The 27062-nt window shown below is 47.1% G+C and overlaps 1 protein-coding gene across 2 annotated transcripts in view; it reads right to left on the bottom strand.

Annotated features, from left to right (window-relative positions):
* The window catches only part of plxdc1 (plexin domain containing 1), a 186092-nt gene that overhangs the window by 98209 nt on the left and 60821 nt on the right, over window positions 1–27062 (bottom strand). For both annotated transcript variants that reach the window (XM_033034877.1, XM_033034878.1), the window contains exons 3-5: window positions 13094–13237; window positions 11718–11787; window positions 5044–5166 (exon numbers count right to left, since the gene is read on the bottom strand). In XM_033034877.1, coding sequence (XP_032890768.1) covers window positions 5044–5166; window positions 11718–11787; window positions 13094–13237 — 337 coding nt within the window. The remainder of the gene's footprint in view (window positions 1–5043; window positions 5167–11717; window positions 11788–13093; window positions 13238–27062) is intronic.

Below are 27062 nucleotides of genomic sequence, written 5' to 3'. Positions count from 1 at the left end.
TGGATTGAGGGTTGGTGTGAGCGGACTTGACTGAATAAATCAATAGTCAAAGTCTGGCCTAAAGTTCAAATGCAATTGGATACCTTCCTTGTTACCATACTGATCTCATCAAATATCATATATAATATGGGCCTGGTCTCCTGCTCCAATGATCAGAGTTATGGAATAATCTGGCCATCCCAGCTTGGAATCAGTACTGTGGAGGCCTTCCCCGAATGCTGGTTGCCACTGGAGGTCGAACGTATTGTTGATAAAATTGTTAATATTTTAATTTGATAACTTTGTTTGTAAACTGCCAATATAGGCATTTTTTTGATCGTGTTACTACTCTGTATTTTTGGTTTGTTCTGAATAAAGGCATTTTGTATTTAAAGAAAAAAGCTTGGAATCAGTTTAGGAAATTTTGGGTAACTGATCCCTGATGTATTAACCTTTCATGTGTGGGTGGACAGTATGTGTGTGGGCTCGTTAGAGAGGACAGCTTTGCTAGGCAGTCAATAGGTTTAACAATGGTGATGGCATCAAGAGTGGCCAGGCCGTAGAGTTGGTGCCTGATAGCGCCTGGGTCCGATCCTGACCATGGGCGCTGTCTGTATCGAGTTTATGCGTTCTCCCTGTGACCCACAAGAGTTTTCTCCGGCATCCCTGGTTTTCTCCCACACTCTAAAGACGGCTGGGTATAAATGTAAACTGTCCCTAGTGTGTGTAGGGTAGTGGGGGGGTTTTGTATCAAAAATAATTTATTTAATTTCAACACGACACAAAATCCCCAAAAAATCCAACACCGTGGTGACACCGTGGTGACATCTTGCAAAATCATCAAACAACTGTTTTACAAATATTCTAATAATTACTGTACAACCCCGGTTTCTTGGTTTCTTGGTCCTCCAAAATATTCCAAATGGAATTTAAACTGGAGGTGGTGAAGGGAGGGTTTAAGCCAGAAAGGGTTATTGGGAAGAAAGAGTTACTTTAAATGCAGTTGCATCTGGTTGGGTAACTATAGCAGGGTGGAGATTATTCCATGCTTTAATTGTGCGGGGGAAGAACGAATTGCTTCATCTGTCTTTGTAGTTGGGATCACAAATTGCTGGCCTTTATAAATCAGAGCATTGAGTATAGAAGTTGGGATGTAATGTTAAAATTGTACAAGGCATTGGTGAGGCCAATCCTGGAGTATGGTGTACAATTTTGGTCGCCTAATTATAGGAAGGATGTCAACAAAATAGAGAGCGTACAGAGGAGATTTATTAGAATGTTGCCTGGGTTTCAGCAACTAAGTTACAGAGAAAGGTTGAACAAGTTAGGGCTTTATTCTTTGGAGCGCAGAAGGTTAAGGGGGGACTTGATAGAGGTCTTTAAAATGATGAGAAGGATAGACAGAGTTGACGTGGACAAGCTTTTCCCACTGAGAGTAGGGAAGATTCAAACAAGGGTACATGACTTGAGAATTAAGGGACAGAGGTTTTGGGGTAACATGAGGGGGAACATCTTTACTCAGAGAGTGGTGGCTGTGTGGAATGAGCTTCCAGTGAAGGTGGTGGAGGCAGGTTCGTTTTTAACATTTAAAAATAAATTGGATAGTTATATGGACGGGAAAGGAATGGAGGGTTATGGTCTGAGTGCAGGTAGATGGGACTAGGGGAGAATACGTGTCCGGCACGGACTAGAAGGGTCGAGATGGCCTGTTTCCGTGCTGTAATGGTTATATGGTTATATGGATCGAATGCCCTCGTCTGCTCCTAATAGGTTTGGGTTTGGTGTAGGTCTTGTAATCTATGTCGAGCCGACCATTTAACATTTTGTAAAAACAAGTCAAACGGTGAGCTTCACGTCTGTCTTGGAGAGGGTTCCACCCCAGAGAATTCAGAAGTTTGGTGACACTGTGAAGGGGCAAGCATCCGGCTCGGGCAAAGCCCTCTTCCGCCTGGCTCCGTGACTCGCCGATGGCCAGCTTGAGCAACGCAGCCAGGACATCTTCAGCCCGGCCTCCTCCCTAGATCCCCTCATGTAGGTTAGTGTTAGTGTGCAGGGATCGCTGGTCGGTGCAGGCTCTGTGGGCCGAAAGGCCTGTTTCCCCGCTGTATCTCGAAACTAAACTGAACTCAACTAAACAAAACTAAACTCAGATACTTAGAACGGGGCAATGTCATGTCTCCATCCAGTGGTCCTAAAGTCCTCCCGGTGCGGAGGGAGGTGGGTCGGTTGAGGGAACCCCTTTAGTTTAGTTTATTATTGTCACGTGTATCGAAGTGCACTGAAAAACCTTTTTGATGCATGCTATCCAGTTAGAGAAAAGACTAGAGATAGACACAAAATGCTGGAGTAACTCAGCAGGTCAGGTAGCATCTCTGGAGAAAAAGGAATAGGTGACGTTTTGGGTCGGGACCCAGCATTCCAGTCTTCTACCGTAAACCCCTATCTGCAGTTCTTTGCTTCTACGAATTGCAAAGCCTGTTTATTTAACCTGTATTCCTTAACTTTAACCCTCTCAACTCCAGGAGGTTAGGGTCATGAAGATTAGTGCCCTTCAACACCAATCTATTCCTCCTGCTCATAACAAAGTAACTACGTACTACTTCGCAAGCTGTGAACTAAGGTCCTTTAACACCGATGAGGAGTTTATACATTTTCACACAGAGTTGGAAACACTTTTTCACACAGAGAGTGGTGAGTCTGTGGAATTCTCTGCCTCAGAGGGCGGTTCTCTGGATGCTTTCAAGAGAGAGCTAGATGGAGCTCTTAAAGATAGCGGAATCAGGGGGTATGGGGAGAAGGCAGGAACGGGGTACTGATTGGGGATGATCAGCCATGATCACATTGAATGGCGGTGCTGGCTCGAAGGGCCGAATGGCCTACTCCTGCACCTATTGTCTATTGTCTATTGTCTATTGTCAATGGAACAGATTAAGGCCCAGTACCATTGATACTTTGTATCAGGGCTCTGTACCACTGGCCAAAATCCAAACCATTGAGGAAGACTCCCTATCACTGGCCAAAGCCTTATACCATTGACAATGACTCGGGACCTCCATGCACAGAGGTCATGGAGCACACTTTCTTTGCCACGACCAAGGCCCAGAGCCTAGTTACTAGCCTAGAACCCAAACCACTGTGTAATACTCTTTCCATCTGAATTTTCACCCTATGTCATGGGGTCTTATGCCCCTGTCCCACTTAGGAAGCCTGAACGGAAACCTCTGGAGACTTTGCGCCCCACCCAAGGTTTCCCTGCGGTTCCCTGCGGTTTTTGTCAGTCTCCCTACCTGCTTCCACTACCTGTAACCTCCGGCAACCACCTGCAACCTCCGGGAACCGCACGGAAACCTTGGGTGGGGCGCAAAGTCTCCAGAGGTCTCCGTTCAGGTTTCCGAAGTGGGACAGGGGCATTAGTTTCATACAATGTGCAAACAGGCACTTTGGCCCAACTTGCCCACACCGACCAACATGTCCCATCTGCACTACTGGCTTGCCTGCATTTGGCCCGTATCCCTATAAACCTATTCTGTTCATGTACCTGTCTAAATGCTTCTTCAACGTTGCTATGGTCCCTGCCTCAACTCCCTCCTCCGGCAGCTCGTTACATACACACACCATCCTTTGCATATAAAAGTTACCCCTCAGATCCCCATAAAATCTTGCCCACCCCCCCACCCCCCCCCTCAACAGAAACCTATTCTCCCTAATGTATGACGTCTAGAAACAAAAACTAGTTACTATTAACTTAAATCAACATCAAAGCTGAAACCAAATGTTGAAAGGGCACAAGAAAATATTTTTCGAAAGATCAAACTCGGAAAACGTAAATGTTTCTCCCCCTGCTGTGTGCTGTCATAACAATTTGTTCCACCTGTGCGGAGTTTTGACAGGTTTCCGGGCCTGAGTCATTATTTTTGTGCTTCGAAAGGAAAAATAGGGCCACTTTCCCTGGCGCGAATCGCAGTGAGATCATCGTGACTGAAGAGGTTGCATTGTGAGCGCAGTTTTGCGGATTACACAAACCCTCTCCCATTGGGTTGTACAAATCCTGCCCTCCCACAGGCCCAAGCCGCAAAGATTTTAGCCGTTCGTTCAAAATATTGTTCTCTCAACACCAGAACGGTGATTTTTCTTCCAAATGCAATGATTTTCAGTTGAAATAATGACGCAGTTCGAAGATGGACACCATGGGACTAGTTAGCTGGGAGAAGGCAAAGGCAAAGCCATCAGAGATAAAATGTAAGGTACACAAAAAAGCTGGAGAAACTCAGCGGGTGCAGCAGCATCTATGGAGCGAAGGAAAAAGGCAATGTTTCGGGCCGAAACCGAAGCCCTGTCCCACGGTACGTGTTCATTCAAGAGCTTTCACAAGTTTAAAAAACATCAAACTCGTGGTAAGCACGGAGAATGAACGTATCGGGTACGTCGGAGCTCGGGGACGTCTCTTAACGCTAACGGCAGGTACACGGGAAGACTCGCTAACGGCAGGTAAGCACGGGAAGACTCGTGAAGATTTTTCAACGATGAAAAATGTCCACGAGAGCCCTGAGTACCGACGAGTGGCCATCACCGTAAATCTCCGAGTTCGAATCAGGGCAAACTCGGGAGAGCTCTTGGAATGAACTCGTACCGTGGGACATGGCTATGACTCAGTCTGAAGAAGGGTCACCTGTTCCTTTTCTCCAGAGATGCTGCCTGACCCGTTGAGTTACTCCAGCTTTTTGTCCCCATCCCCCTCGTGAGGGCGGCACAGTGGCACAGCGGGTAGATTTGCTGCCTTAAGGCGCCAGAGACCCGGGTTCGGTCCTGGCTACGGGTGCTGTCTGTACGGAGTTTGCACGTTCTCCCCGTGACCTGCGTGGGTTTACTCCCAGAACTTCGGTTTCCTCCCGCACTGCAAAGACGTGCAGTTTGTAGCTTAATTGCCTTGGTACAAATGTAAACAACGTCCCAAGTGTAGGGTAATGTGCGGGGATCGCTGGTCGGTGTGGACTCGGTGGGCCGAAGGGCCTATTTTTCTGCGCTACATCCCTCAACTAAAATCGGCAAAGAAACACAGCGTACCGTTGTCAAAGTATCTGATGGTGGAATTCCTGGAGTAGCTGGGATCAAAGTTGGCCATGAGTGGAGCGATGTACTGTGTGGCCGTCAGCATCCGATGGATCACATCCCCGGTGAATATGAAGCCTGAGGAAAAAGAGAAAATCATTAGACAGTAGACAATAGGTGCAGGAGTAGGCCATTCGGCCCTTCGAGCCAGCACAGCCATTCAATGTGATCATGGCTGATCATCCACAATCAGTACCCCGTTCCTGCCTTCTCCTCATATCCCCTGACTCCGCTATCTTTAAGAGCCCTATTTAGCTCTCTCTTGAAAGCATCCAGAGAACCGGCCTCCACTGCCCTCTGAGGCAGAGAATTCCACAGACTCACCACTCTCTGTGAGAAAAAGTGTTTCCTCGTCTCCGTTCTAAATGGCTTACTCCTTATTCTTAAACTGTGGCCCCTGGTTCTGGACTCCCCCAACATCGGGAACATGTTTCCTGCCTCTAGCGTGTCCAAACCCTTAATAATCTTATATGTTTCAATGAGATATCCTCTCATCCTTCTAAACTCCAGAGTGTACAAGCCCAGCTGCTCCATTCTCTCAGCATATGTCAGTCCCGCCATCCTGGGAATTAACTTTGTAAACCTACGCTGCACTCTCTCAATAGCAAGAATGTCCTTCCTCAAATTAGGGGACCAAAACTGCACACAATACTCCAGGTGTGGTCCCACTAGGGCACTGTACAACTGCAGAAGGACCTCTTTGCTCCTATATTCGATTAGACTCTGGTGTGCAGTTTTGGTCACTCCATTACAGGAAGGATTTTTCACACAAAGGATGGTGGGTGTATGGTACATGCTACCAGAGGAATTGGTTGGGGCAGGGTCTATCCCAACATTTAAGAAACATTTAGACAGGTACATGGATAGGACAGTTTTGGAGGCAGGTGGGACTAGTGTAGCTGGGACATGTTGGCCGGTGTGGGCAAGTTGGGTCGAAGGGCCTGTTTCGACGCTGTGACTCTATGTGGAAATTTGGGAGAGGGTGCAGAAGAGATTACCAGAACTTCACAGATTAATTAGGGTGGCGCAGTGGTGCAGCGGTAGAGTTGCTACCCGATAGCGCTTTACAGCGCCGGAGACCTGTGTTCGATCCCGGCTACGGGCGCTGTCTGTATAGAGTTTGTACGTTCTCCCCTTGACCTGCGCGGGTTTTTTCCAGGTGCTCCGGTTTCCTCCCACATTCCAAAGATGTGCCAAGAGGTTAAATGGCTTCTGTAAATTGTCCCAAGTGAGTGTAGGATAAATCCGGTGTACATGGTGATCGCTGGTCGGTGTGAACTCGCTGCTTCCACGCTGTATCTATACTAAGCCAAACTAAAGCCATGATCACATTGAATGGCGGTGCTGGCCTGAAGGGCCGTAGGACCTACTCCTGCACCTATTGTCTATTGTCTATTGTCTAAACTAAGCTTTAATAGTGACAGGAGCAGAATTAGGCTATTCAGCCCATCAAGTCTACTCCACCATTCGATCATGGCAGATCTATCTTTTCTTCTCAACCCCATTCTCCTGCCTTCTCCCTATAACCTCTGACACCCGTATTAATCAAGAATCTATCAATCTCCGCCTTAAAAATATCCATTGACTTGGCCTCCACAGCCGTCTGTGGCAATGAATTCCACAGATTCACCACAGATTCAACTTTGTGGTTTCCAGGAAGCGATCTAAACAGTGAATGGAAGGAGAACTTTGAAGTTGCAGTTCATTCAGTCTGAAGGAGGGTCTCGACCTGGACAGTCTCCCATCCCTTCTCCCCCGAGATGCTGTCCGTCACGCTGCGTTTTGGTCTCCTAATCTGAGGAAAGACATTCTTGCCATAGAGGGAGTACAGAGAAGGTTCACCAGACTGATTCCTGGGATGTCAGGACTTTCATATGAAGAAAGACTGGATAGACTCGGCTTGTACACGCTAGAATTTAGAAGATTGAGGGGGGATCTTATAGAAATTTACAAAATTCTTAAGGGGTTGGACAGGCTAGATGCAGGAAGATTGTTCCCGATGTTGGGGAAGTCCAGAACAAGGGGTCACAGTTTAAGGATAAGGGGGAAGTCTTTTAGGACCGAGATGAGAAAAAAAAAAATTTACACAGAGAGTGGTGAACCTGTGGAATTCTCTGCAACAGAAAGTAGTTGAGGCCACAGTTCATTGTCTATTTTATGAGGGAGTTAGATGTGGCCCTTGTGGCTAAAGGGATCAGGGGGTATGGAGAGAAGGCAGGTACAGGATACTGAGTTGGATGATCAGAATTGATCATATTGAATGGTGGTGCAGGCTCGAAGGGCCGAATGGCCTACTCCTGCACCTATTTTCTATGTTTCTATGTTACTCCGGCATTTTGTGTCTATCTTCAGAACAGTTGGTGGAGTCTTTACTATGAATTATTCATTCATTCAAACTTCCATAAAGCATACATTTAACAAATCAACTTCATTTTGCTTACCATGATAAAGTCACGATGAGTAATTGTTAACAATTCCACAGACCCTACTTCTGCGGTATTGTTCTTATATTTAATCATCGAAACAAAATTTTGGTTAAAAAAGCTACTTTATTCCCGCAGGTTAATGTAACATCCTTCAGCTCCTTTGTCATGTCGAGCTACTAATCACACATTCTTAATTGAATCCGTTCAATGTTCAGTTGAAGGCAATTGTTGGTACAGTCAATCAAATAGCACAGCATGCATAATTCTGGAAAGCTTGTCACTGGTTATGAAAACTAAAAATCGTTCTGCCGGATAGTTTGAACCTTTCTCCCAGTGTGGAAGCAGGCCCTTCGGCCCACCGGGTCCATGCCGACCATTGATTACATAAGCTCTATTTTATTCCACCTTCTCACCCACTCTCCAGACACCAGGGGCAGTTTTACCGAGGCCAAATAACCTTCAAACCCGCACGTCTTTGGGATATGGAAGGAAATCGGAGCACCCGGAGGAAACCTATGTGGCCACAGGGAGAACGTGCGAGCTCAACACAGACAGCACCCCGAGTTCGGGATCGCTGGTCGGCGTGGACTCGGTTGGCCAAAGGGCCTGTTTCCACGCTGTATCTCTAAGCTAAACTATTCAATTCTCCATCCCTGGGAGATGTAAATGATGAGTAAGTTTTAGTTTAGTTTAGTTTAGTTTAGTTTAGTTTAGTTTAGTTTAGTTTAGTTTAGTTTAGTTTAGTTTAGTTTAGTTTAGAGATACAGGTAGGAAACAGGCCCATTCGGTCCACTGAATCCATGCCGACCATCGATCACCCATACACTAGTACTGTCCTAAACATGACGGAGTATTTACAGAAGCCAATTAACCTACAAACCTGCACGTCTTTGGAATGTGGGAGGAAACCGGAGAAATCCCGCGCAGTTGCGGGGAGATCGTGCAGAATCCCTACAGACGGCACCCGCAGTCAAGACGGAACCCGGGACTCTGGCGCTGTGAGGCAGCAACTCTACCGCTGCGCCACCATGCCACCCTGATGCACATTCAGTGCTGATACTGGTGGGATTTTGAATTCTAGAGGAATCGAGGCTCCTAGAGAAGCAGGAGCAAGACTCGACCCGAAACGTCGCCCGTTCCTTCTCTCCAGAGATGCTGCCTCACCCGCTGAGTTACTCCAGAATTTTATCTCTACCTTCGATTTAAACCTGCATCTGCAGTTCTTTCTTACACAAGGAGCAAGCCTTGTTCGTTCAGTGATCTGATATGGGTCGGCAGGGCAGATCTGCAAAACATTCTTTGATTCTGCAAAAGTTGATCAATTGCTGGGGTAATGACAGGGTAGATGAGGCCTGGGAAACAAGAGCTGGGGGATGGGGGGGGTGGAAGGAGGGGTGGGGGGGGGGGGGGGGGTTAAAGACCGGTGCACGATAGATTAAGAAACTTTAATTAGCTACAGTGAGTTGAGCTTGACTTATTTTAAGCAACAGTATCTTTTTGTTCCCAAATCCAATTTCCCAGCTTGACATGCCTCGGTGAGCACAATGCTAACATGCAGTTTATCTGTGCAGAACATATTGCTTTAATGAGTAAATCCCGCAGTACACAACATGACCAGTTACCTTCAGCGCTCAATACAGGAACGTCATCAGATCTGAGCCCTGGGCCTCCAATTAGCCACCAGTGGAGAGTCAAGATGGTGTACGTCCCAAAGCAGAGGGCCACCACTTTGAATGCAAGCTGCTTGCTGTTCCCAGTTAGTTTAGTGTAGAGATGCAGCGGGGAAACATAGAAACATAGACAATAGGTGCAGGAGTAGGCCATTCGGCCCTTCGAGCCTGCACCGCCATTCAATATGATCATGGCTGATCATCCAACTCAGTATCCTGTACCTGCCTTCTCTCCATACCCCCTGATCCCTTTAGCCACAAGGGTCACATCAAACTCCCTCTTAAATATAGCCAATGAACTGGCCTCAACTACCTTCTGTGGCAGAGAGCCAGAGACTCACCATTCTCTGTGTGAAAAATGTTTTTCTCATCTCGGTCCTAAAGGATTTCCCCATTATCCTTAAACTGTGACCTCTTGTTCTGGACTTCCCCAACATCGGGAACAAGCTTCCTGCATCTAGCCTGTCCAACCCCTAAGAATTTTGTAAGTTTCTATAAGATCCCCCCTCAATCTTCTAAATTCTAGCGAGTACAAGCCGAGTCTATCCAGTCTTTCTTCATATGAAAGTCCTGACATCCCAGGCCCTTCGGCCCACTGAGTCCGTGCCGACCTGCGATCCCCGCACATTGTCCTTCTGCAGTTGTACAGGGCCCTAGTGAGACCACACCTGGAGTATTGTGTGCAGTTTTGGTCCCCTAATTTGAGGAAGGACATTCTTGCTATTGAGGGAGTGCAACGTAGGTTTACAAGGTTAATTCCCGGGATGGCGGGACTGTCATATGCTGAGAGAATGGAGCAGCTGGGCTTGTACACTCTGTAGTTTAGAAGGATGAGAGGATATCTCATTGAAATATTAGATTGTTAAGGGCTTGGACACACTAGAGGCAGGAAACATGTTCCCGATGTTTGGGGAGTCCAGAACAAGAGGTCACAGTTTAAGGATAATGGGGAAATCCTTTAGGACCGAGATTTAGAACGGAGATGAGGAAACACTCCGAGATTTAGAACGGAGATGAGGAAACACTTTTTCTCACAGAGAGTGTTGAGTCTGTGGAATTCTCTGCCTCAGAGGGCGGTGGAGGCAGGTTCTCTGGATGCTTTCAAGAGAGAGCTAGATAGGGCTCTTAAAAATAGCGGAGTCAGGGGATATGGTGAGAAGGCAGGAACGGGGTACTGATTGGGGATGATCAGTCATGATCACATTGAATGGCGGTGCTGGCTCGAAGGTCCAAATGGCCTACTCCTGCACCTATTGTCTATCGTCTATTAACACCACCCTACACATCAGGGAGACAAGCTTGGTCGAGTAGGCAGATTTTGTGGAGAGCTTCACTGCAGAAAGGTTTAGGGAGGGAGGTGAACAAGTTGAAGAAGGAGTTCCTGAATTTAGGGCCTTGGGGAACTGAAATTCAAATCATGGACGATCTATCTTTCCCGCCTAACCCCACTCTCCTGCCTCCTCCCCATAACCCCTGACACCCGCACTGATCAACTGAAGACATGGCCTCGGATGGCTGAACTGAAGGATACAAGATCACAAACGAAGGTGGACAGTGACGTCAGAGAGGAGCAGGGTGATGAACAAGAGGAGATAGCAGCAAATGAAGGTGTCACTTATTTAAAACTGAAGCGCGGTGAAAGTTATTCCCTCAGAGGGCGGCGAATCTCTGGAATTCTCTGCCTCAATGATCGTGGAGGCCAAATCCTTTGGCATACTTGGTGGTATCATCAGATATCTGTACCCATACCCAAATTGCCATCAAGGTTCCCCACACAGACTGGTTGGTAGAGCATTTGACTGTAGACCAGGAGGTCCCTGGTTCAAATCCAGCTCTCTTCAGGTGAGAGGGTAAAGATTTAATAGGTGTCCTTTACACACAGAGGGGTGGTGGGCGTATGGGACGAGAAGGTAGTTTAGTCTTTTAGGACCGAGATGAGGAAAACATTTTTCACACAGAGAGTGGTGAATCTCTGGAATTCTCTGCAACAGAAGGTAGTTGAGGCCAGTTCATTGGCTATATTTAAGAGGGAATTAGATGTGGCCCTTGTGGCTAAAGTGATCAGGGGGTATGGAGAGAAGGCAGGTACAGGATACTGAGTTGGATGATCAGCCATGATCATATTGAATGGCGGTGCAGGCTCGAAGGGCCGAATGGCCTACTCCTGCACCTATTGTCTATGTTTCTATGTAGTTGAGGCAGATACTATTACAACATTTAGGGGTACTAATTGTGGATGATCAGCCATGATCGCACAGAATGGCGGTGCTGGTTCGAAGGGCCAAATGGCCTGCTCCTGCACCTATTGTCTATTGTCTATCGTCTATTGTTCCGGATACAAATAAAATTGGAGGTGGTAATGGTGTTTTAAGCCAGAGTGTACGTTTGCTCCCAGCGAAATTCATCCCAGTGTTTACAGCATTCAGCATTGCTTAAACTTAATATCTACTCTGTACCCTGAGAGAGGAATTGTGACTGAAATGAACTCAATTGTGACAAATGTCCTTCTTCTCTGGAAACACAAGCCACTTACCTCCGGTTGCTATGGTGATCTGCCGCAAATAATGACCGTAGAAAGGAAAATCGAAGGACAGAATCAGTCTCTGCGGGGAAGAATAAAACGATGAGTATGCGGAACATCATCAGTACAATAAAGGAAAGGTAATGTAGAGAATAGCATCGAGTATGTGGCCCTGTGCATTGCATTAAACTACAGAAACCGCATCGATTGAAAAATGCCCAACTCCTATTCAGCTGAGAGACTAACAAACCCACACTCGCACAAACCCACCTCCCTTCCATTGACACAATTTACGCTTGCCACTGCCTCGGCAAGGCCAGCAGCATCATCGAGGACCAGTCTCACCCCGGCCACTCCCTCTCCTCCCCTCACCCATCGGGCAAAAGTTACAGGAGTGTGAAAACGCACACCTCCAGATTCAGGGACAGTTTCTTCCCAGCTGTTATCAGGCAACTGAACCATCCTACCGACAACCAGAGAGCGGCCCTGAACTACTATCTACCTGTTTGGAGACCCACGCACTATCTTTGATCGGACTTTACTGGATTTTATCTTGCACGTTATTCCATTGATCACGTATCTGTACGTCTCGATTGTAATCATGTATAGTCTTTCCACTGACTAGTTAGCACGCAACAAAAGCTAAACAGCCAGGTACCAGAACACGAGAGGGAGCTTGAGATGGTCCTGCTGTAGGCTGTTGACCATTCCTCCACAGATGCCGCCTGACCCACCGAGTCCGCGCCGACCAGTGATCCCCACACATCTTATAGGGATTGGCCCGGGTTAGACATGAAAGATTAAAAGATTAAAAATATAACATAGAAACATAGAAAATAGGTGCAGGAGTAGGCCATTCGGCCCTTCGAGCCTGCACCGCCATTCAATATGGCTGATCATCCAACTCAGTATCCTGTACCTGCCTTCTCTCCATTCTCTGTGTGAAAAATGTTTTTCTCATCTCGGTCCTAAAAGATTTCCCCCTTATCCTTAAACTGTGACCCCTTGTTCTGGACTTCCCCAACATCGGGAACAATCTTCCTGCATCTAGCCTGTCCAACCCCTTAAGAATTTTGTACGTTTCTATAAGATCCCCCCTCAATCCCCTAAATTCTAGCGAGCACAAGCCGAGTCTATCCAGTCTTTCTTCATATGAAAGTCCTGACATCCCAGGAATCAGTCTGGTGAACCTTCTCTGTACTCCCTCTATGGCAAGAATGTCTTTCCTCAGACTAGGAGACCTGCCGGACCCGCACTGTTACTTCAGCACTTTGTGTTTTAGTGTGAGTGGGTGATTGATGTTTGTAGTGGGACTGAAGGGCCTGTTCCCATGCAGTGTCTCCAAACTAAACTAAACTAAATACAGAAACAAACCCCCTGGAGCTTACCGAAGCCTGCCGGTGAGTGTTTGACAGTATCCCGTGCACTTTCACTTTATCCTTGTCCACCTTCGTGAAGTTGACCCAGAGATCTTTCGTTCTGGAATCACTTGGCCCGAAGCTTCGGGATACATAATATTTATGGTAATCTTCCTGTAAGACAAGAACACAGGTTGGCACAGCCGCAAAACTCCATAGTTAGTGGAAGCATCCCAGACCATTCCAAAGTTTGTGTTAATGTTCTTCCGTTTGGTTGGAGGGTGGGTGGGGAGTCGGGGGAAACTCCGTTTTCAGTCACTTACCTTGGCCGGAGATGCGATTGTTTTCCGGATCGTATCTCCGGTCGCTCTGCGGCCTAACACCGTGGAGCTGGAGGCCTTGATCGGGACTGACTATGAGCCCCACCGCGGGGCCGTGGATTTCCTTGCCTGGGATCGACGCTACAATCGCGGCCTGCAGACTTTAACACCAAGGGCTTGCAGTCTCGGGAGAGACCGAGTCAGGAAGCTCCAAAACCGCACGACATTCGACTAACCCCGACCCGAGGAAGATCGCCCGGTGCGGGGGAGCTGAGATCCCCCCCAGATGAAGGAGCTTGATCGCCCCGACACGAGGGCCCAAACGCTGCCGGCTACGGGAGTAAGAACGTCCCGTCAACAGAAGGCTCGAGGCCACCGACCATTGGAGGACAAAGAAGGGAAGAGATTGAACTTTTCTTTCGCCTTCCATCACAGTGAGGAATGTGGAGGAGTCACTGTGGTGGATGTTTATGTTAAAATGTATTTTGTGCGTTGTGATTTTTATTAGTATGACTGTACGGCAAATGAAATTCCTCGTATGTTGCAAAATATACTTGGCTAATAAAGTATTATTATGTTTATGAAGATTATGATCTCCTGAGTTTGAACCACTTCAACAGTACAAAGTCCTGCAGAGAACAAAAATCAGTCTGAAGAAGGGTCCTGACCCGAAACATCACCCATTCCTTCTCTCCAGAGATGCTGCCTGTCCCGCTGAGTTACTCCAGCATTTTGTGTCTACGAAGAGGTGTGGGTTCTACATCTTGGGAAGAATTATTCTTATTCATTCATTCATTCATTCATTCATTCATTCATTCATTCATTCATTCATTCATTCATTCATTCATTCAATCATTCAATATGCTGGCCTTGGAGTGCCGTGTAGATTTACTAGATTGGTACAAGGCTCCAGCTGCTTAAATTGCAAAGAGAAGGAACTACGAGGGATTTTTTAAATTTACTTTGGAGACATAGTGTGGAAACAGGCCCTTCGGCCCTCTGAGTCCACGCCGACCAGTTTCGGTCTTCTAATCTGAGGAAAGACATTCTTGCCATAGAGGGAGTACAGAGAAGGTTCACCAGACTGATTCCTGGGATGTCAGGACTTTCATATGAAGAAAGACTGGATAGACTCGGCTTGTACTCGCTAGAATTTAGAAGATTGAGGGGGGATCTTATAGAAACTTACAAAATTCTTAAGGGGTTGGACAGGCTAGATGCAGGAAGATTGTTCCCGATGTTGGGGAAGTTCAGAACAAGTGGTCACAGTTTAAGGATAAGGGGGAAATCCTTTAGGACCGAGATGAGAAAAACATTTTTCACACAGAGAGTGGTGAATCTGTGGAACTCTCTGCCACAGAATGTAGTTGAGGCCAGTTCATTGGCTATATTTAAGAGGGAGTTAGATGTGGCCCTTGTGGCTAAAGGGATCAGGGGGTATGGAGAGAAGGCAGGGGTGGGATACTGAGTTGGATGATCAGCCATGACCATATTGAATGGCGGTGCAGGCTCGAAGGGCCGAATGGCCTACTCCTGCACCTATTGTCTATGTTTCTATGACCAGCGATCCCCGCACACTAACACTACCCTACCAACACTGGGGACAATCTGCAATTGCACCAAGGCTAATTAGCTTACACATCTGTATGTCATTGGAGTGTGGGAAGAAACCAGAAACCGGGGCATGAGGGGTGATCTTATGGAGGGGTATAAAATCATGAGAGGAATAGATCGGGTAGATGCACAGAGTCTCGTGCCCAGAGTCGGTGAATCGAGGACCGGAGGACATAGGTTTAAAGTGACGGGGAAAAGGTTTAATAGGATTCTGAGCGACAGCGTTTTCACACAAAGGGTGGTGGGTGTATGGAACCAGCTGCCAAAGGAGGTAGTTGAGGCTGGGATTATCCAAGCGTTTACAAGGGGTCCAGGGGGTCACATTTTAAGGATAAGAGGGAAGTCTTTTAGGACCGAGATGAGAAAAACATTTTTCACACAGAGAGTGGTGAATCTCTGGAATTCTCTGCCACAGAAGGTAGTCAGGTGGGACTGGGACATGTTGGCTGGTGTGGGCAAGTCGGGCCGAAGGGCCTGTTTCCACACTGTATCACTCAATGAACCGGAGAAAACCCACGCGGTCACAGGGAGAACGTACAAACTCTGTACATACAGCACCCATGGTCAGTATCGAACCCGGGTCTCTGGCATTTGAAGGCAGCAACTCTACCGCTGAGCCGCCCTGAGCTCTCTTTTATGCTACTAAAATGAGTCTGAAGAACGGTCCCAACCCAATCTGTCTATCGATTCCCTCCGCAGATGCTGCCTGACCTGCTGAGTTTCTCCGGCACTTTATGTCTTACTCAAGCATTCTTCTATCCATTAATGAGAGAGAGCAGGCTTCAGAGCTGAATGGCTTACACTGCTCTCATCTCTGATGTTCTTTGGGTTTAGTTCCGCTAGCACAAGTTCACATTGTAGGAGTAGAATTAGGCCATTCAGCCCATCGAGTCCACTCCGCCATTCAATCATGGCTGATCTCTACCACATAATCCCATTTTCCTGCCTCCCCCCCCTCCCCCCCATATCCCTTGACACCGTTCTAATCAATAATTTGTATATCCCTGCCTTAAAATTATCCACTGACTTGGCCTCCACAGCCCTCTGTGGCAATGAGTTCCACAGATTAACTACCCTCTGACTAAAGAAGTTCCTCCTCACCTCCTTTCTAAAAGAGCATCCTTTAATTCTGAGGCTGTGACCTCTGGTCCTAGACTCTCCCACCGGTGGAAACATCCTCTCCACATCCACTCTATCTATGCCTTTCATTATTATGCTGTAAGTTTCAATGAGGTCCCCCCCTCAACCTTCTCAACTCCAGCGAGTACAGGCCCAGTGCCGTCAAACGCTCACCATTTGCTAACCCACTCATTCCTGGAATCATTCTTGTAAACATCCTCTGGAGCACCTCCGAACGTAACAGGACTGCAACTTCACAATTAACTGCACGGATACATAGAAACATCGAAACATAGAAAATAGGTGCAGGAGTAGGCCATTCGGCCCTTCGAGCCTGCACCGCCATTCAATATGATCATGGCTGATCATCCAACTCAGTATCCTGTACCTGCCTTCTCTCCATACCCCCTGATCCCTTTAGCCACAAGGGCCACATCTAACTCCCTCTTAAATATAGCCAATGAACTGGCCTCAACTACCTTCTGTGGCAGAGAGTTCCACAGATTCACCTCTCTCTGTGTGAAAAATGTTTTTCTCATCTCGGTCCTAAAGGATTTCCCCTTTATCCTTAAACTGTGACCCCTTGTCCTGGGCTTCCCCAACATCGGGAACAATCTTCCTGCATGTAGCCTGTCCAACCCCTTAAGAATTTTGTAAGTTTCTATAAGATCCCCCCTCAATCTTCTAAATGCGTTTGAGAATACCAAACACGTTGAGAGTTTTGAATAACGAATGGTGGTAAAGGTTTTAATCTGGTGACAGGTACCGTTGGTAAACATGAATTTTCTGCATTTCTTTCCTGCTTAACGAAGGTGTCATGGAGATTTCACAGCATTGAAATGTGAAACAAATATTTGAGAGAGGAGGTGAGTCAGGTCTGGAGAATTTTAATGTGTAGGGGCAGAAACATAGAGAGAAACAGATGGTGGGTCATGTTGGTACGAATCTGATCACCTTTTATAAACTTAATTTTTAATTCAGAATCACCGGCTCCTATATTAGTCGGATGTTGATTCTATTGAGATTCTGCGCATTGTACGATTAAAACAAAGGCCACACAAGAGCAGGAATATCCGAATGATTTGAATTACTAGCCCTTTGTAATTACTGCAAGGGTGATAGAGCAGACGAAATGTGGAGGAAGGAACTGCAGATGCTGGTTTAAACCAAAGATAGACACATAATGCTGGAGTAACCCACCGAGACAGGCAGCATCTCTGGAGAGAAGGAATGGGTGACTGAAGACCCGAAATGTCACCCATTCCTTCTCTCCAGGGATGCTGCCTGTCCTGCTGAGTTACTCCAGCATTAACTGTCTTTCTTTGGTTTAAACCAGCATCTGCAGTTCCTTCCAACACATCAAGATTCATACCGCTGGGTTGTAAGCTGCCCAAGCGAAATACGAGGTGCCGTTCCTCCAATCTGCGTTGGGTCTCACTCGAAATGACAAACTTAGTTCAAGGTGAATATTGGTTATTCATATGCTCAGTGTAATAGGCAGTAAATAGCCTACGGCATGTCTAATGTCACTCATTCAATAGAGTGCTTTACTTGATTGATTCTTTAAAAAATCTATTCAAACTTTTCTATTTTATGAGTATATTCAGAACTTGATTGAATGACTGCCGTATCAATCCCAGCCAGCCATCTTCAAATTCTATTAGAGGACAGGACATTTAAAGTGCCTAGGAGTATGTAGGTGCCTTGAAGCCTTCTCCGTCTTATTAAACTTCTTGACCACCTGCAGCTGAAATTCAAAAATTGGTCCTTCATACATAGAAGCATAGAAATTAGGTGCAGGAGTAGGCCATTCGGCCCTTCAAGCCTGCACCGCCATTCAATATGATCATGGCTGATCATCCAACTCAGTATCCTGTACCTGCCTTCTCTCCATACCCCCTGATCCCTTTAGCCACAAGGGCCACATCTAACTCCCTCTTAAATATAGCCAATGAACTGGCCTCAACTACCTTCTGTGGCAGAGAGTTCCACAGATTCACCACCCTCTGGGTGAAAAATGTTTTTCTCACAGTTGGGCATTGTGCCACGCTTCCAAAACTTGTTGTATTGTAAGGCCATAAGGTCATAAGTGATAGGAGCAGAATTAGGCCATTCAGCCCATCAAGGTCACTCCGCCATTCAATCATGGCTGATCTATCTCTCCCTCCTAACCCAATTCTCCTGCCTTCTCCCCAAAACCCCTGACACCTGTACTAATCAAAAATCTATCTATCTCTGCCTTAGAAATATCCACTGACTTGGCCTCCACAGCCTTCTGTGGCAAATAATGCCACAGATTCACCACCCTCTGACTAAAGAAATTTCTCCTCATCTCCTTCCTGATAGAATGCCTAGATTTTGGGTTCAAACTTTCAAAAATAAGGAGCGGGTGATTCAGGACAGAGATGAGACGTTTTTTCATCCAGAGGGTGATAGTTCTTTCAATATCCATTGGGGGCCTTCCGTGGCAACGGATTCTACACATTCACCGCTCTCTGACTGAAGAAATTCCTCCTCATCTCCTTCCTCAAGGAACGTCCTTGAATTCTGAGGCTATGAGCTCAAGTCCTTGGCTCTCCCACTGGTGGAAACATCCTCTCCACATCCACTCTATCCAAGCATTTCACCAGTCGGTAAGTTAACGCACGCTTAACGTGACTAATCATCGTAAACGCTCAGCACGCGATCACAGTTTATTCAGCTCCAATTTGGAAGGTGTTCATTTGAACCATCTGTTCTTGAATAGGGGACTGTAATATTGTTTTTCTCTGGGGTAATCTGCCAATACTGACACCCTGGTGGATTGTGTAAATGTGGCTCCCACATTTTAAGAGGCTGAAAACCTCCAGTCAACTCTTGCCGCCGTTCTTGATGGAGCACAGGCCCTTGGGTTGGTATTCGAAGCGAGATCACTTCATTCTTTCCATATCCTGCCAGTAAATGTGTTTACTGTGCCTGTAGTCCATCACTCTCACTTCTCCATCTCACGCCTTGTGCTGTTCCACGCTTCCTCATTGAACCAAGTTCGTCCCCGTGAATGGTGCCAGGACACGAGGACCTGATGCATGAGGAGAGGATGGGCAGGCGTGGACTTTATTCCTTGGAGACCTAGGACATCCAGGGCCTAAACTATAGGAAGAGATTGGGCAAGCTAACCTAAATAACTAACCTTCAAGAAAGTTTGTTTAAGAAGGAACTGCAGATGCTGGAAAAACTGAAGGTGGATAAAAATGCTGGAGAAACTCAGCGGGTGAGGCAGCGTCTATGAAGCGAAGGAATAGGTGACGTTTCGGTCGAGACCCTTCTTCAGTCTGAAGAAGGGCCTAACGCCTGGTCCACGCGAGAATTCAAGCTCAACAAACGACGGTTCGATACCAAAATGGCGCAGCCCGCCACACCCTACTATTTAGGGCATGGATGAGAAAGTGGGATAACATAGAACTAGTGTGAAGGGGTGATCGATGGTCTGGGTGGACTTGGTGGGCCCCACGGCCTGTTACAGGGCCTGCTGAGTCTATAAACTAAACTAAACCTAGTGTCAGATAAAAGAGTTGAAACTGCAGGTCAGAATCTGCAAGAGTGATCTGAAAAATGGAGGTCTCTGCTTCTATATTCTGCGGCTATTTTGGTCAGCTGTACTATTTATTTCTTGTCTCTGCTCAATAAAACGTTCTTTTGCCAATCGAGATGTAATTCAGGGCGGTACGGTGGAGCAGCGGTTGAGTTGCTGCCTTACAGCGCTTGCAGCGCCAGAGACCCGGGTTCGATCCTGACTACGGGTATTTGTCTGTATGGAGTTTGGACCTTCTCCAAGTGATCATGTGGGTTTTTCCGAGAATTCCAGTTTCTACCCACAGTCCAAAGACATGAAGATTTGTAGGTTAATTGGCTTCTATAAATTGTCCCTAGTGTATAGGATGGCGCTAGTGTACATGCTGATTGCTGGTCAGTGCAGACTCGGTGGGTCGATGAGCTGTACCTCAAAACTAAACTAAGCTAAGCTTTTTTTACATTTGCCAAGCCAATTAACCTATAAACCTGCACGTCTTTGGAGTGTGGGAGGAAATCGACGATCTCTGAGAAAACCCACGCAGGTCACGGGGAGAACGTACAAACTCCGTATAGACAGCGCCCGTAGTCGGGATCGAACCCGGGTCTCTGGCGCTGCGTTCACTGCGTAAGGCAGCGACTCTACCGCTGCGCCACAATGACCGCCCAAGTTTAGTTTAATGTCACGTGTACCGAGGTACAGTGAAAAGCTTTTGTTGCGTGCTACCTAGTCAGTGGGAAGACTATACATGATTATAATCGAACCATGTACAGTGTGCAGATACATGATAAGAGAATAATGTTTAGTGCAAGGTAAAGCCAAAGTAAAGTCTGATCAAGGATAGTCTGAGGCTCATCATTGAGGTAGATAGTAGTTCAGGACTGCTCTCTGGTTGTGGTGGGATGATTCAGTTGCCTGATAAGAGCTGGGAAGAAACTGCCCCTGAATCTAGAGGTGTGCGTTTTTACACTTCTATACCTTTAGCCCGATGGGAGAGGGGAGAAGAGGGAGTGGCCTGGGGTGCGACTCGTCCTTGAGTACATGCTAAATACTTAAAGGTGATTGACAATTAACTGTAGCCAGAATGTTTCCCTCAACTGACCAGAGGCACAGACTGAGAATGTAGGGTTGGCTATTTAGGATGAAGATGATTCAAACAATTCTTCACCCAGAGGGTAATGAACCATTGAAATGCTAAACGTCGGAAAGGTTAGGGAGGCTCATTAACTCAATGCATTCAAAAACCCAATAGATCTCTGGACCTTAAGAGGTTGAAGGAATGTGGGAGCAGAGACTGAGAGTGGTGCAGCCGTGATCCTGATGAACGGTGGGACAGGCTCCAAGGGCCTATTCCCGCTACTATTTATTATGTTCTTATCAGAGAGGATTCTAAATCAGGATTCAAGGAGTCCATAATCTCAGTATGGCTCACTCCACTAAGTCCCACTCGCCAATTTGCCTATGTATACATGTTATGGTTGCCGACTTTCTCACTCCCAAATAAGGGACAGATGTCAGAATAGGGGACAAATTCCTGATGGCAATTCGTTGACCGACTCGGCCGTGGCTGGGTGATTGATGAGTTAGCCCGGGTGCTGGACTGCACACAAAGCCCAGCCGGCGGGCCAGCTGAGGAGTTTTGGCTCGGGCGACGTCGCGCTCAAAGTCCAGCGCCCCGTCCAACTCATGATCGGCCATGAGAAGGAGGAGTGGTGGTGGTGTTGGCGGTAAGCGAAGGTCCGAATGTCGGACAGCTGGCCGGGCTGCCGACCGACGGGGCCACGGGCGAGGCGCTGCTGCTGCTGCTGCTGCTGCACTCCATGGGCTGCACTACGTCGGGATGGGTGAGGCGGGGCTGGACGCGGCGCTCCGACCCGACTGTCCCCTCGACCCGTGTAGTAGCGGTCAAATTCGGGACAAGGGCGGTCCCGTACGGAACAAACCAAGTTAGCCCAAAATAGTGGATGTCCCGGCTAATATGGGACAGTTGGCAATCCTAATACATGTGCATACATACACACACACACACCACACCATACACATACAAATCCACACACATACACAACACACGCACACGCACACACAACACGTACACACACAAGCACACAGTGCACATGCACACATACATACAAACACACACCACACTACACACACACCTGTGAAAACACATACATACAAACACACATACTCACACACACCACACACACCTATAAAAACACACACATACAAGCACACATACACAAAGACAAACACATGCATGCACATAACACGCACACATGCAAACACACACTGCATATACACACACCTATAAAAATACACATACACACACATACATACATACATACATACATACATACACACATACACACACACACACAGTTCACATACCACAGGAACAACATTCAATAAAGGACATCATTGCCCATTTTTTAGTGATATATAAGGTAAGATTTTGGGCATATTTTTATCTTTGTTCCCATTTCCAGTGGAACTGCCCATTGAAACACTGGAATGGGTGGGACCACTGGAATGGGCGGGACCACTGGAATGGGCTGGGTGGGACCACTAGAATGGGCGGGACCACTGGGCTGGGTGGGACCACTGGGCTGGGTGGGACCACTGGGCTGGGAGGGACCACTGGAATGGGTGGGACCACTGGGCTGGGAGGGACCACTGTGGACTGGGTGGGACCACTGGAATGGGAGGGACCACTGGAATGGGAGGGACCACTGGAATGGGCGGGACCACTGGGCTGGGCGGGACCACTGGGCTGGGCGGGACCACTGGAATGGGAGGGACCACTGGAATGGGAGGGACCACTGGAATGGGAGGGACCACTGGAATGGGCGGGACCACTGGAATGGGAGGGACCGCTGGAATGGGAGGGACCGCTGGAATGGGAGGGACCACTGGGCTGGGCGGGACCACTGGAATGGGCGGGACCACTGGGGTGGGCGGGACCACTGGGCTGGGAGGGACCACTGGGCTGGACGGGACCACTGGGCTGGGCGGGACCACTGGAATGGGAGGGACCACTGGGCTGGGCGGGACCACTGGGGTGGGCGGGACCACTGGGCTGGGCAGGTCCAGTCACAATTTGCCTTCACGCCAATGTTGTTCTGTATTGGATTCTGTGCACCGGGCGATATTCATCAGCCCATTAATTACATTGAAGAAGGAGATTACAAAGTACTTTAATAGTTAAGGTGATTAATAGAGCAGATGAAGCTGCTTTTAATGATGCAAGACGCCATTGTTTGATCCAATAAGTCAAACATAAAGTACATCTTTAGACTCTAGAGATACAGTGGGGAAACAGGCCCTTCAGCCCACCGAGTCCACACCGACCAGCAATCATCCCGTACACTAGCACTATCCTACACGCTAGGGACCATTTACCAATTAACCTGCAAACCTGCACGTCTTTGGAGTGTGGGAGGAAACCGAAGACCCCGGAGAAAACCCACGCAGGTCACGGGGAGAACGTGCAAACTCCGTACGGACAGCACCCGTAGTCAGGATCGAACCGGGGTCTCTGGCGCTGTGAGGCGGCAACTCTACAAAAAGTAGTAAACACTGCCCAGTCTATCACCGGCTCTGACCTTCCTTCCATCGAGGGGATTTATCGCAGTCGCTGCCTCAAAAAGGCTGGCAGTATCATCAAAGACCCACACCATCCTGGCCACACACTCATCTCCCTGCTACCTTCAGGTAGAAGGTACAGGAGCCTGAAGACTGCAACAACCAGGTTCAGGAATAGCTACTTCCCCACAGCCATCAGGCTATAAAACCTGGCTTGGACAAAACTGATTATTAATAACCCATTTTCTGTTATTTGCACTTTATCAGTTTATTTATTCATGTGTGTATATATTTATATTATGGTATATGGACACACTGATCTGTTTTGTAGTAAATGCCTACTATGTTCTGTGTGCTGAAGCAAAGCAAGAATTTAATTGTCCTATACAGGGACACATGTCAACTTGAACTTGAACTTGAACTTGAGTTCTCAGCACATAAAAGTGTTGTGTTGAGGGTTACTTTAAACCGTATTTTGTTCACCACCTCCAGCGAGACGGTGCCTCCAGGGATGCACGGTGGCACAGCGGTAGTTCAAGTTCAAGTTCAAGTTCGAGTGAGTTTATTGTCACGTGTCCCTGTATAGGACAATGAAATTCTTGCTTTGCTTCAGCACACAGAACATAGTAGGCATTTACTACAAAACAGATCAGTGTGTCCATATACCATAATATAAATATATACACACATGGATAAACTCACTCAAACTTGAACTTGAACTTGAACTACCGCTGTGCCACCGTGCATCCCTGGAGGCACCGTCTCGCTGGAGGTGGTGAACAAAATACGGTTTAAAGTAACCCTCAACACAACACTTTTATGTGCTGAGAACTCAAGTTCAAGTTCAAGTTCAAGTTGACATGTGTCCCTGTATAGGACAATGAAATTCTTGCTTTGCTTCAGCACACAGAACATAGTAGGCATTGACTACAAAACAGATCAGTGTGTCCATATACCATAATATAAATATATACACACATGAATAAATAAACTGATGAAGTGCAAATAACAGATAATGGGTTATTAATAATCAGAGTTTTGTCCGAGCCAGGTTTAATAGCCTGATGGCTGTGGGGAAGCAGCTATTCCTGAACCTGGTTGTGGTAGTCTTGCCGCCAACCTCCCCCAGCGCTGACAAAGGGCCACGGAGTGAATTATGACCTTGTCTCTCTCCCTCCCTCTCTGTATGTGTGTGTGTGTGTTGCCCAACCTGCTGAGTATTCACGGCGATTTTAATAAGTGTTTCTCAATGTCAAACCAATGGAGTGACAAAATGCAATCAATGAATAAGTCCGGGAACCAGCATGACTTCAAGCACAAAGCCAGGTCGTTAGGAAACCACTTATGCCTCAATCACAATATAGCTTGTTGCTTTTAGCTTTAGAGATACAACATGGAAACAGGCCCTTCGGCCCGCTGAGTCCGTGTCAACCAGTGATCAACTGTTCATACTATTCTTTAAGAAGGAACTGCAGATGCCGGAAAATCGAAGGTAGACAAAAGTGCTGGAGAAACTCAGCGGGTGCAGCAGCATCTATGGAGCGAAGGAAATAGGCAACGTTTCGGGCCGAAACCCTATGGGTTTCGGCCCGAAACGTTGCCTATTTCCTCTAGTGGAGATTGTTCAACTCTTTGCATGGAGCGAAGGAAATAGGAAACGTTGCCTATTTCCTTCGCTCCATAGATGCTGCTGCACCCGCTGAGTTTGTCCAGCACTTTTGTCTACCTGTTCATACTAGTTTGGTTTAGTTTAGTTTAGTTTAGTTTACGGATACAGAATGGAAACAAGCCCTTCGGCCCAGCGTGACCATGCCGACCAGCGATCATTCGGCACTGTAACGCTATCCTTCACAGTAGAGACAGTTTGCAATCTTTACCAAAGCTACTTCAGTAGGAGGAAACTGGAATACCTGGAGAAAACCCATACTTATGTTAGAAACATAGAAACATAGAAAATAGGTGCAGGAGTAGGCCATTCGGCCCTTCGAGCCTGCACCGCTATTCGATATGATCATGGCTGATCATCCAACTCAGTATCCTGTACATGCCTTCTCTCCATACCCCCTGATCCCTTTAGCCACAAGGGCCACATCTAACTCCCTCTTAAATATAGCCAATGAACTGTGGCCTCAACTACCTTCTGTGGCAGAGAGTTCCAGAGATTCACCACTCCCTGTGTGAAAAATGTTTTTCTCATCTCGGTCCTGAAAGATTTTCCCCTTATCCTTAAACTGTTACCCTACTCTCTCATCCCCTCACTGCAGAGTTGGGGCAATTTACAGAGTCCAATTGATCTACAAAACTGCACGTCTTTGAGATGTGGGAGGAAACCGGAGCACCCGTAGGAAACACATGTGCTCATGGGGAGAACGTATAAACTCGACACAGACGGCATCCAAGGTCAGGATCGAACCAGGGTCTCTGCCACTCGCTGGGAGGTAGCAGCTCTACCCGCTGCTCGACTGTGCTGCCCCTAGTATTTTGGCTCATTGTTAATCATGTATTGGCTTTCTGTTGACCGGATTAGCACGCAACAAAAGCTTTTCACTGTACCTCAGTATAGTGCCACAGAAGGCAGTGGAGGCCAATTCACTGGCGGCTTTCAACAGAGAGTTAGATTTAGCTCTTAGGGCTAATGGAATCAAGGGGTATTGGGAAAAAGCAGGAACGGGGTACTGATTTTCGATGATCAGCCGTGATCATATTGAATGGCGGTGCTGGCTCGAAGGGCCGAATAGCCTGTTCCTGCACCTATTTTCTATGCATTCGATGTTTCTATGGTACACGTGACAATAAACTATCCTGTGAACTGTGATCGATGGTCGGCGAGGACTCGATGGGCCGAAAGGCCTGTTTGCCTGCTGTGTCACCTTTCAATCGATCGAACCCTGCTCCCAGTGCCAGTGGGAAGAGAACTTCAAAGGCTCATGCTGCACTGCATCGAAAAAGATTCACCTCATCTCAGAGTTAAATGTATTTTTAAACAGTGACCTAATTCTAGTTTCTCCCACAGGGGGAAACTTCCTCTACACATCCACCTCAATATCGACGATCTAAACTGAGATATTTTAAGGTGGTTAAATGTTTAACGTTTTAGTTTGGAGATATAGCACGGAAACAGGGCCTTTTATTACCAAAAATAGATTACATCAACTATTTACAAAAAGACGCACAAAAAACACAAACTAACCCACCACAAAATAAAGGAAATATTCTTAAATATTCAATTTTTATTTCCCCATCCTTATTGAGGATGAATTCCACTCCCCACGATGCCCAGCGGTCCCGGGAATACCTCAGGGCGCCCGTGGACAATGCGTATTCCCTCGCTAACACCACCTAGGCACAGAGGTAACCCCAGAAAAGGGGCAGGAAGCTGGGTTGGGCAGAGCCCTCTTCTGCCTGGGACCAATGTAGTGGTGTTTGGGCTGGAGAGAGTGTGTCCAGATATTAGATTGCTGGAAGACAGCTCGATTTGTTACTAACACCTATGAGAGAGAAGCGAGTGTCACCAAACTTCTGAATTCTCTGGTCGGGGTGGAACCCTCTCCAAGACACACGTGAAGCTCACCGTTTGACCTGTTTTTACAAAATGTTAAATGGTCAGCTCGACATAGACTACAAGACCTACACCAAACCCAAACCAATTAGGAGCAGACGAGGGCATTCGATCCAATTTGTGATCCCAGCTACAAAGACACAGATGTGTACAGCAATTCGTTCTTCCCCCGCACAATTAAAGCACGGAATAATCTCCACCCTACTATAGTTACCCACCCGATGCAACTACATTTAAAGTAGCTCTTTCTTCCCA

The sequence above is a fragment of the Amblyraja radiata genome, chromosome 16, assembly GCF_010909765.2.
Source record: "Amblyraja radiata isolate CabotCenter1 chromosome 16, sAmbRad1.1.pri, whole genome shotgun sequence".
Lineage (NCBI taxonomy): Eukaryota > Metazoa > Chordata > Chondrichthyes > Rajiformes > Rajidae > Amblyraja > Amblyraja radiata.
This window is presented reverse-complemented; position numbering and strand designations above follow the sequence as displayed.